Here is a 12,468-nt window from a genome sequence, read left to right on the forward strand (position 1 = left end):
TTTATAAAACTGAGCCTGAAAATGTAGAATTAGGACCTAATAATTGTACCTATATTATCTGACTAGTGTTTTTCTCCTTTGGCATTCTGGACCTTTTTAGGTACTTTTTTTCAAACCTTCTTTGAATTTATTTAGAAACACTAAGCAAGGTCTATATTTTCATCTCATTTCATTGTCTTTCTGCAAGCAACTCTCCTTCTCATCACACCTGTCTGAATAACCTCGTTTCATTTGAGCACTATGTGTTTCACAGATTCATAAAAAATTGAACAGAAGAGACTGTATGAAGTCATCTAATTAACTAACTTCCTTCAGGACAAAAAAACCCTTTATATCAGTATTCACATGTTTGTCTATACTCTTCTTACAGACAGTTCATGAAAGATACTTTACAATCCTCTTGAACAATCTATTCCAACACTTGGTGAGTTTTCATGTTAAGAAGTTTTTTCTAATATCCAACCTGAAATCGTGTTGCAACTATTGGTGTACTACTCCTTTTCTATCCTCCATGTATACGCAGAGACAGATTACTCACTTATGATTTCAACAGACTTTTTACACACTTGATGACTACCACAACTTCTCTAAAATAAAAGACTAATTCTTTAACATTTCCTCGCACGTCATGCTTTCCGTGTCCCTCATAAGTCTCTCTTCAGGACTGCCAGCCTCTTTATGTGCAGAACTAGAGACAATACTCCAACTGAAGCCTTCTTCAGTGCATAGGGAACATGATTACTTCACGTATCTGACAAACTACACTCTTATGTATATCTACTGCTGTGGTATTTTCTCTTCCATGTTAGTGTGATACTTCTGCAGCATGTTCACTTTGTCTTCCAGTGTAACTGAACCATTCCACAGAGCTGTGCCTAACGAACTGCTGCCTGTTCTGTATTTTTGCTGTTCATTACTCTGCCCAAATGAACAAACTTAGACTTAATCCTTTTTAAGCTTTTTGTATTTCATTTCTAATATGCCATAAGTATTTTAAATTCCAACCCTGTCCTCCAGCATGATTGCAGCTTCTCGGACATAGCATGTTCTTTGAAACTATCTATTTTCCCTCTCTCCTGGTCATCCAACTGATTAATAAAAATATTGACTAACCTGAACATCCAACACTCTGCAAAACTCAATGCAGCCTTCCATCTTTGCAGTGAATCCTTCGTAATTAATACTTTTTTATCAAATGCACAGTATAGGTTAATAACTGACAATATTTCCCTAGTTTGCTTCTTAGAACACCACAAGACAGCGGTAGATGTACTGAAGTGAAAATACACATTGCCTGCTCCTCCTCCCTTATTCTGCAATATTTTCCTGTCAAAGAAGGAAATTAGTTTGTTGTTCTTGACAAATCCATAGTAGTGTTATTCATGTTCCTGTTTCTGTAATATTTACAGATTCTTTGCTTGCTTATTTTTCACACGATCTTTCTGGAAATTGATACTAAGCTGACTGGTCTACACTTCCCTAGCTCCTTATCTTCAAGACAGGTACCGTATTTGCTCTTTTCCCATCTTCAAGACTCCTGCATGTTCCTCCAAACCTCTCAGTTAATCTCAAACAGCTCTGGAACAACATCAATATCTTGTGATGAAGGGTAGAAACAGAACTAAAACTAAAACAGTCAGAAGGATGGTGAGACCACACTTTCATGGTCTGTATTCATAAGAAAATCAATATCAAGCAAGTTTTTGCCCTTCTGCTTCTCAGGAATCAGGTAATTTGAAAATGCAGAAACTCTCCAAGTACGTTCTTATCCATATTTCCCTATTGTCAGCTGAGATCTTTCTTTCAGTATCACACTAGCTGTAAGTTATATTGAACATTTTAGAGAACACTGTTATAAAAAGGCCTAATTAGCGTATATTAGACAACTTACTGTCCATGCTTTCTTCCCTCTTCTTCAGCTCCTTGTATTTCCAATTTTCCTCTCCTGCAAGAGGTATAACATTCATTTAACCTTATATTGCCTCAGTCCTGGATTCCTTTAGGTAGGCAAAATCAGTTTTAAAAATAAAAGATGTACATGCCTAGAATCTACCAGACTCATCCCATGTCATTTAATGTAGTCACTTCAACTGACTATGTCATACATTTATATTTTAAAAAAAAAGGTAATTATCTTAATAAATCAGCCTCAATGCAATTTATAGAACCTTTTAGAGTAGAATGAATACTTGGTTTACACAAATGAAGTTCACAGGATTTTCATGAAGTCAGGTGAATTTCAATAGTAGAGAACAAATGCTTTTGTGTATTTGGGTACCATGGTTAAAACTTTCTGCAACTGTTGAACATATGGGTCATATCAATGACACTTTCACATATTCGAATGGACTTCCATATGTATATGCAGCTTATAAACAACAGTGTGACAATCTCAGGGAAATAAACAGGAAAACCGTACCATCAATGGTATAGGAAAACAAAATGCGCAGAAAGCTTTCTATAATTAAGTTTAAAAGAACGTTTCCATACACATTCTTTATAATGGTATTAGGAATAATGAATAATATACAATGCATAATTCACTCCATCTTCAAATCCAACTACTGGCTATAAATTAATTAAAATGAAACAGTAAAGTGGGATACCTCATATATTTGTCACAAGTTTCAAGAAGATGACACAATTCAGCTAGCTCATAATAATTTTAAGTTACAAACATCTAAATTTTTAATTATTTGAGTCTTGGTCATTGATTAATTTTCAGCATAAACTTGTAACTTTAAAGAATACAAAGAAAAAGAATGAACTAGATATAGATATAACTGAGTAAGCAAATTTCTCCAGGTCTTTTTACTTGTACACCCCCATGCCTTCCTTTTCATCTAGTATATACAAACAATAAGAACAGCCATGGGTCCCCGGGGGACTGTGATTCTGCTCCAGCTTCCTTGCAGCTGCGGCTCTGTTCCTTGCTGGACTCTCTCTTTCATTTTGCAAGGCAGGTCTCCAATACTTAATAATTCAGTCTGTTCTAGTCTTAAAAAGTCTAGTTACAGTGAGCCATGAAACAGAAAGCTAAATGATCTGCCAAGCACTTAAAGAAAAAAAACCTGAAATAAAGACCACAACCTTTAAAATGTTTTTAAAGATAAGCTTTCTTTAAAATATAATTACGACATATCTTAGCCTCTCATGTAATTTATGAAGTGTTGAATCTATTCCATTTTGAGTTAATGTTGATTTTGACTAATCAGTTAAACGTAACTGCTAATATATGGAACATTTAATAAGTGGGTGACTTTTACTTATTTAGATTTTCTTAAGTGAAAACTAAAAAGTTATTTCTATTTATATTCTGTTTATTTTGTTTTTCCTGTTCAAAAAGGTTCGTAGCACTGAAATATTTATCCCGAAACATTAAAAAAATCCTTTTTTTTTTTTTTTTTTTTACTGGCTATTTTACCTTAGATTCAACCAAAAAAGTTTAGGAGCTGAAGTTTTGGGAATGCTTTGTAATAAACAGTTTAAATACTGAGCCAGAAGTAAGCTGACTGGGGAGAGACAGAGGACAGGAATCTGAAGGACACACCAAAATGCTGATTTAGAGCAGAAGTATGAATGGCTTCCTGGGATTGCCTCTCCACTCTCTAGAGAAGAGCACGTTGGGAGTTTAGATTTCTGTGTCTTAAAGTAACTACTTATGATCATCTTTTTTATTTCCTTTATGCTATACCACAGGTATAATTCTCTCTATATTATACCAGAAGGTAATTTTATCCTGAATATCCTGACTGTTTCTGATATATTGACAGAGAGCATGTACTTCCTCCTACATATACTTTAAAGCCGCTTCTTCAACAGAGGTCTTTTTCTGAAACAGTGAAAGACATACAGTCCAGCAACAAATGTTTGTGTGTTTAAACCTAACCATAAAATGCAAAAAGCGACTCACTTCTTACCTTCTGCATTTCTCCAAAGATACAAAAAAAAAGAGTTGCAAGCCAAACAAAAAGGAAAAATCAAAGCAGAAATGTAAATTTGGCAATGATATTATCTGGAAACAAGAAAGCTAATAAAACAGTCTTAATACTAATAATTATTTGCAGAAAAATAATTAAATACCTGGAGAAAAATATAATATTTTGTAATGCAAACAATGAGAAACAAGTGTATGAAACATTTGTTTAGGGTAAATTTCAGAAGTATTTGTTCACCTTGAAGAGGTTTAGAGATAAATTTTACACTGATCACCTGAGAAAAAATATAATAGAAGGTAAAATATATATAGAAACATTAATTCATCAGTCTTGTAGAATTTACATAACTTCTTAAGAAGTTTTCCAGAATGTATGCACACATTTATGTAACTTCTATCTAAAGAAGATTCTTTATAATTAATAGAAGTTTTTATATGGGAGAAATTTCCATTTTAGGGAGAATCTTCCAGAGCTGTTGAGGGCCTATGCTCAAATTAAGTTACTTCCTGCAGAATCATGACTTCCATTGCTAGGATGAATCCTAGCCTAACCTAGACTAACGTACTGCAGCAGGTATTTACTGAAGTTTCTACTATGATAATCCTATTTCTAGGCAGCTCGCAAACTCTTCTTGCAAAAATCAACCCAAGAGGTTTCAAAGACATATAAAAATAGTGCTAAATTCTGTCTGCTTTACACATCATTATTAAACATTCTCAGCTCCTCATTCACTGACAGTGTATCAGATCATGTGAAAGATAAAATAAATAAAAGCTTTTCTAAAGCTGAGCTGGTTCTACGATGCTTCCAGCAAGATAAACTTCTATTCCTCAAGTAGTCCTAAAAATAAAATTGGGACAGAAAACCAGACAGCTGTACTGTTATTTTATATGGCAGTTTTATTACTCAACATCAACTTGACAAATGTGCCCATAGAGTGGGTACTTCCCATTTCTCACATCAGAAATAGAAGCCTGCACGCCTAGATACAAAACTTTCTCTTGATGGTGAATAATGGACATCTGCATAAGCCTAAGAGTTTCAAGCAACGAATATCTGTAACAATGTGTTATAATATGAACAGATGCAGCTCTACATAGTCTGCTACAACTCTTGTCACACTACCTTGATGATTCTCCAGATCCATATCAAGTCGTTGAATGACCTTTTTAAAATGGTTTATTTTTTCTTTTACTTCTGTCAGCCTGGTTAAATAGATAATGAAACACAAGGTTAAAAATGTGTTGTAAAATATTTACTTTTGTAGACAAAAATGGAGATAAAAATCATGGATAAAAATAGCAAAATTAATTTTATCAAAACCAAAAGACTGTCAGGAGAATTCCTGTTATTATAATAGGTATATGTAAAGGACCTGTCACTTTAGTGCCTATATCTAGTAAATGTAAGTACTGCTGCTCTTTTTTATTAAGAACAGTTTTTGCTGTATCATCAGTAGTTTTTAACTTACTCAAGTAGTCCCTCTGCTGGTTGCTATACATCTTTGCAGAGGTTCAACATAACGGTAAACTGCAACAAGGAACTGTATTCCTTAAAAATTACCAACGTGTTCACCAAAATTAATAAAGAAATTGTCAACTAAAACATTGTACTACATTCAGACGAAGTGAGAAAGGAAATTTCTGTAAAGAGAGATAAATCAAAAGGCTCAAAAATCACAAAAAATATTGTACTGCTTTACCTCCCCCCACCCAATACATTACTATGTATCATAACATACCAGAGTTTCTGGCAAATCTTCTGAAACATCTGGTACCCAAGAATCAAGAAGCAATGCCCTGTTTCTCTTTAGAACTGAACTTTCTGTAAGCAACTTTGTAACTCTTAGGTTTTCAGAACACATAACAAAGAAACTCTTCAAAATGTGACTGCAGCGTACTGTAGGCTCAAGTTCATAGATGTCCCAGGTGAGCAGTTCTTGAAAATTAATGTCTTCTTGAGCCTTAAATAAGTTTATGTCAGTGCCATTACCAATTTATATTCTCAAGGAATGTTCATAAGGAAAGCAAGTATCTTATTATGCAGATCTAAATGTCCTATTCCCTATAAAAGTTGTTCAGCTCAAACAGAAGGATGTATTCTGTTCTCTGTGGAAGGTTAACTCTAGCAGAGACTCAAAAATGCGGTGATGTTCTAAAAGTTCATGGAAATATGTGATGGAATTCAGATGTCTTTAGGGTCTAAATGCAATTTGTAAAAACAGTATAATGGGATTACTCACTGTCTTTCCATGCTTGCTATTTCTTGACTATCATCCTTAACCTATAAAAAAGTATAACAACTTTAATGGAAGAAATAAAGTCTACAAATCTAAAAAAGGAAAAATAAAAAAAAAAAAGATTTCTTAATTCAGCAGACAGGGAACAGACACTCAGAATATGAAATCACAAACTCGTCACATTGTCCAACAATGGCTCTTCATTGAAGAGAAGTGATATGATTAAGAGAAGTGATATGATTTAAGTGTTATGTATTCCAAATCTTCTCCTGCTTTCTGACTACACATTAAAAAATCAGACATACTTACCAGTGCCACTCAGTCCAATAATCCATATAGTATATGTGGACAATTACATAACACAGCATAGACCCTTGTAAACTAAACCATTCCTGGATTGGTACACTAGGTCAGTACCTCTCAAGGATACTGTCTGGAGTTATGTTATAGAACTGTTCAATACGGTAAGTTTTCCCATACCAACATGTCTGCTGAATTGGAACAAGTCAACCAGCTGAAAAGCTGACTGTGCTAATTTTGTTTTGGCTGAACCTTAAACATCCCATCCAGCCAGCTCTTCAGTTGTTCTTAATTTCAGATGATCTGTGCTGCTTAAAGAGCAAATAAAGGCAAGATTCAAACTCGAGTGTTTTCAAATATTATCATCCTTTAAAATACTGACTCAGAACATATTTTGCATAACAATTTATGTTCTTGCCTGCTTTAGTAATCTCTCTCTTTCCTCCTGCGGAGATTCCATGTTCTTATCCTCAACAATCATTTGATCTCGACGTTCCTCAAGATCGTGGAGCTTTTCATACAGCTGCACAGCCTCCTGTTTCACCTGAGAGTGTGCTATTTCCTGGAGGGAAAACCAAACGCCTACTAGCTATTTTCAGATGGTAAGAGAGCGTTGCAGACACTATGCTTCAGCTCACTAACACTTAGCTATACCTTGAAAGTCAAGCTTATCTGTTACAAACAGTACAGAGACAGTATAAACGATAAACTTTATGATACCTATTCTCAATATTGTGTTTTCTGGAATGGAATATCCCAGTCAGCTACTTCTTGCTTTATGAGTTCATCCTCAGGTCAATTTTCTGAGTAGATTTATTACTTCATCATTTCTAGGGGATTATAAACCATATACAGTATTCAAAAGGACCAGAAAAACGTCTAGCAGTATTTGAAAATTATACTTGCTGATTAGATACATGACTCTATATTTCAGCCCATAGATCCTTTTATCCATGAAAGACTCAATGCAAGACAATTTACCTCAATCTCGCAATATGACAGTGTATTAGAAGTGTGCGTTCATGTATGTATGTGGGATAAAAAAATATCCTAGCAGGTACCAGTTATGCTTCAAATGTTGCTTTTGAAATAGAACGTGGAATAAGAAAACAATTCTCACACATACTGGAAGTTGAAAATATACCAAAAAATTAGGTCTCACAAATCCCTAAGAAGGATGTGAATGATAATTTCATGTTTATCTTCAAAGAGTAATTCCAAATCAAATGTCACAGAAGACATTTGAAACCACATGAGTAACTAAAGCAAGGAAACCTCACTATTGCTATCAAAATTTTGTACTTGGCATCTAGTAAAAACAGTTTAGACCCAAAACTGGTTAGCAATTATTGGTAGAAAACAGACAGGCAGCTTTGCCCTCCCATTCTAGGGCATGATCCTACAGTATCTGAAAATTTAAGGAGAAAGATTATAGGTATTTTCTACCGTATTTTTACATTGGAGTTCACCAAAGATGGGTACAGAGACCACTTGTTATCATACATACAGCTCTTAGAGCCTCCTCCTTTACATTTAGTGCATCCAATTCTTGCTGTTGAACAACCATTTCCTAAAGAGGAAAAAAATACAAAATTCAGATAAAAATTACTACTTGATGAGATTGCTTTATATTCTGCATCATTATTTTACATTCTGCAATGTAGTATTTATAAAATGCTGTAAAACATCTCATTGCTGCTCTTAAAAATCAAAAAGACAATATTACTGTGTCCATCTTCTTCAAGTAACTCAGATATAATATCCAATTACTTTCAGAATCCATCTTTACTGATAAACTCTTATCATTGTTACATGCAGTTGGGCTGTAACAAAAAAAAAAAAATTGCCCCTTTTCCATTATTTTTCTTAAAATCAGTACTGAGGGTGGAATTTATCACTTCTACTTTAGAAATTTCAAGTCAGATTTTACAATCTGACCTAGCCACCACAGTTCCTTCATAGTCCAGAAAGAGACAGGTAGGCCCTGACTAGTGACTCAGCTCATCCTAAAACAGCTGGGAAGACGCCTGTCTTCACTATACAGTGAAGCTTTCTAAGACTGTAGGCTTGAAGCTGGGTGATCCCAGAGAACCTAGAAATCTTACTGCTTTTGTTAATATTAGAAATAGTGAAGTCACAAAAATTTTACAAAGCCCAGTTAGTTTTTCTGATACATTCAGACGTACAAGAACAACAACAAAAACCAGTAAGATTCACTTTTGTACACAGGAAGAAAACTTTCTACTCAAGTGAACTAAAAAAATTGCTAGGGCGGTTTTTCCCTTTTGTTTGCTTTTTACACATGATGAAACATCTAAGCACTACAATGGCTTTTCAAATCTGCATGTCAGTCCCCAAATTTAAAAGGAAAATGATTAACATCAAAAAGTATTTGGTTTTAGTCAATTGCTCTTTTTATTTTTTCGGCACTTCTACAATTGATTAAGGTACTAGCAAGGTCTTTAATATTTGAATTGCATCTGGAACCAATGGAGCCAGACTGAAGCGTTTTAGGTAAGTACAATGAAACAAACCAACCTGTGAGAGTTTTTCATTTGCAGCCTTCATCTCTACGTATTTAGTTTGATCTTCCTGTGACATGTCTTTTATTATGTCTTCTGCTACAACCTTTTCACGCTCAATATCTTCTTCTACAGCCTGAATTAACTTTTCTATGCTGTAAAAACAGAACGTTTTTGTAACCTTTACTAGTTGATGTTTATTTTAAGCACCTATTTCAAACTCCAGTATTCCTTTGTCCTGGTTTTGTTAAAAACAAGACTAGTTTGTCTGTTAGTGAAATTTTCCTTTCAGCTAAGTTCTTCTAAGTAACTGCACTTTTCTGAATTTGGCTGCATGTTTTTCAGACGCTGTTTGCTCCGGAGCTGATAATGGTAGCAATGGCATGCAGAAGAGCCCCAGGTTTAGACTTATTGCTATGGCAGCCAAGGTTACTGATAAATTTTGCATGTCCCGTAAGCGAGAGGGGCGTATTTGCAACGAGGGGCGGACAGAACAGGTTACTAAAATCGACCAACTAAGTATTCCATCCCATACACATCATACACTGTATAAAAGTGAGAGATCATGAGGGTCTCGTTCTCTTTGACCATGGCTGATATCTGAAGAGGACTCTGCCTGACATCCTTCAGCCTCACTGAAATGATTCTTCAGCACAAAACTCCACAGACTTTAAAAGAAAAAGGAGTTACCTCTTTGTATCTAATCCTCTTGGAGTTGGATTAGCTACAAAAACATTTGCACCATAGAATGCAGAAGATGAAGAACTCTTCACCCTTACAGTACCCACAGTACTTTCCAACACTCCCACCTGTCTACTTGCATAGTCCCTAACGTTGGCAAAAGTATAGTACTCCCTCTTGGTTGCTTTCAGTCAGTGAATTCCTGGAATAAGAACAGTCAGTTTGAAATAAAGAAGCTGGTGTGTGATATGTGAATGCACATAAAGAAAACTTATTATATGGATACCAGGATTTGATTGTGCTGGATAAGAATCAGGTGACTTTATTCTAGCAATGAATCATTGGATTCCTTAAGAATGGAGAAAGACTTCAGAGTTTAGGCAGTGTGGAGCTTCATAACCATGCAAGAATTAAGAAATTAGCCATGCCTGACATTCTTGATTTGTAACTTTAATCTGGTTAGGAAATCAACGGGCTGCAACCATAAAAACTTCTCTGCCACTGCAGCTATAGGGAGCTACAAGTAAATGTATTAGCAGATTTAAGTAAGGCATGAAGAGTTGTTCTGTTTCATGTATTGTCCAGTGATTTCTATGAAACTTCTAAAATAATTTGAGAACATAGCTAAAGAAAATTAACAAAAACTCCTGAGATCCTGAAGAGTATACCTCCCTTCCCTTCACATTCATGAGAGATTGTTTAAACTGTTTCCTTGTTTCCAGAGTGACTTTTATTGTTAAGAATGACAAAATCAGCTGGATGCCTTCCTTCAGGATTTATTTTTCTTCTATTTTTCATTAACTCTTCCTCAGTTGCAAGATGCCAACAATTTTAATTGTGTAACTGACTACCAGATCAATGATTGCTGTCAAGAACATCCTCAGGCTTAAAAGATGATGCAAAATAGTGGAACTGCACAAGGATAATCTCAGGGTAAGGGAATAAGGAAAACTTCATAGAACCAGAGTAGAAATGATGTTGGAATGGACTTCTGAAGGTCATCTAGTCCAGCTCCACTACTCAAAGCACAGTCACCTAGAGCAGGTTGTCAGGGTCTTGTTCAGGCAGGTTTTGAGTATCTTGAAGGACGGAGACCCCACAACTTCTCTGTGCAGTGTTTTGATGTTTGGACACTCTTACAGTAAAAACCCAGTTTTTTCTAACATTTAAATGGAATTTCCTGTTCCACAATTTGTGGCCATTGTCTCTTGTCCTGCTTTTCAGCCTCACTAAGAAGACACCAGCTTCATTTTTTTTACTCCTGCCTGTCATGTTTTTACTTCGATAATATATCCACTAAGCCTACTCTTCTAGACATTAAAAAAAATTCCATCTCCCTCAGCCTTTCCTCATAGTTTTCACCACCTCCAAGGAATTCTCAAAATAGATTCAAAAGTGTAACCAGTTTTCCAACTGGCTTCAAGAAAGATCCATGATCTCCAGGAATCTGAAGATGTTAATTAGAAATTCCGTCAGGTTAGCAACCCATGCTGCGAAGATGTTTTGGAGCCTGATGATGAAGAAACAAACTGAAGTGAATTGCCACTTTCTGTGGCAAATTTGGAATGCACTTGGACTGCCCAAGAAATACTGGGTAGTTGTAACATGATTGAGACCTCACCTGGAGTTCTGTGTCCAGCTCTGGAGTTCTCAATACAAGATATGACCTGTTGGAGAGGGGCCAGAGGAGCCACCAAAATGATCAGAGGGCTGGAACAGCCCTGCTGTGAGGACAGGTTGAGACAGGTGGGATTATTCAGCCTGGAGAAGAGAAGGCTCCAGGGGGACCTTACTGTGGCCTTTCAGTACTTAAAAGGACCTACAAGAAAGATAAGGACAGACTTTTTAGCAGGGCTTGTTGTGACAGGACAATGGGTGATGGTTTTAAACTAAAGGACGGGAGATTCAGACTAAACATAAGGAAGAAATTTTTTACAATGGAGTGGTGAAAGACTGGCACAGGTTGCTCAGAGAAGTGGTAGATGCCCCATCCCTGGAGACATCCAAGGCCAGGCTGGACAGGGCTCTGAGCAACCTGATCTGGTTGAAGATGTCCCTGATCATTGCAGGGGGGTTGCACTAGGTGATCTTTGAAGGTCCCTTCCAACCCAAACTATTCTATGATATCAAATGGAATACCCTCTTGAGAGTAAAAATGGTTTGTTCAGACCCAGTCCAAAGAAGGGGCCCTCACTGTAAGTCCACCAGTTGTGAATGGACAATTACATTACGCTTGGTAGTGGAAAGCAGTAATTTTTTAAGTGAAGCATGTCCTTAAGCTATGAGAGTGGTTTGATTCAAGACCCTCTGGAAGGCATGGACCTGGTAGTTGGCAGGGAGCTTTCATATTACTTCTTTATTGGAGGTTCCTCATCCCTCAATCTGGGCCTACAAAAGCTGTTGCAAGGTCTCAGCAGTGACAGTTTCTCCAAATAAAGCCCAACTGAAGACATGACAGAATGAAAAGAGAGAAACTGCAAGATGAATTCAAGAAAATGTTAAATTTGCTGATTTCCAAAATATATCTCCATACTAGATGTAATTCACCTGGAGAGACTGTCAGTACCAATCACAGGGAACTTGTCCTTCAGTACAAACAGGGTGCCTTTTCCTGGAGATCACTGGGGCATGTAGGGAGGGAGAAAAGAACACTGCTGGCTACATTTCTCCTGTATTCCAAAACACCATGTGGAAGCAGCTGCCACCATTGAGGGCAGTGGTGTCTCCAAGCTCTACTGGATTTTTCTCATCTGTGCCTGAGACTGCAAATATGCATGGCAGAGCAAGG

The 12,468-nt window shown here is 36.3% G+C and overlaps 1 protein-coding gene across 3 annotated transcripts in view; it reads right to left on the reverse strand.

The window, feature by feature from the left end:
- IFT74 (intraflagellar transport 74) overlaps window positions 1-12,468 on the reverse strand; it is a 38,904-nt gene that overhangs the window by 12,341 nt on the left and 14,095 nt on the right. For all 3 annotated transcript variants that reach the window (XM_065656287.1, XM_065656288.1, XM_065656286.1), the window contains exons 9-14: window positions 9,016-9,154; window positions 7,985-8,047; window positions 6,896-7,039; window positions 6,181-6,221; window positions 5,064-5,143; window positions 1,892-1,945 (exon numbers count right to left, since the gene is read on the reverse strand). In XM_065656287.1, the coding sequence (XP_065512359.1) occupies window positions 1,892-1,945; window positions 5,064-5,143; window positions 6,181-6,221; window positions 6,896-7,039; window positions 7,985-8,047; window positions 9,016-9,154 (521 nt within the window). The remainder of the gene's footprint in view (window positions 1-1,891; window positions 1,946-5,063; window positions 5,144-6,180; window positions 6,222-6,895; window positions 7,040-7,984; window positions 8,048-9,015; window positions 9,155-12,468) is intronic.

This window comes from Caloenas nicobarica, chromosome Z, assembly GCF_036013445.1.
Source record: "Caloenas nicobarica isolate bCalNic1 chromosome Z, bCalNic1.hap1, whole genome shotgun sequence".
NCBI classification, from domain to species: Eukaryota; Metazoa; Chordata; class Aves; order Columbiformes; family Columbidae; genus Caloenas; species Caloenas nicobarica.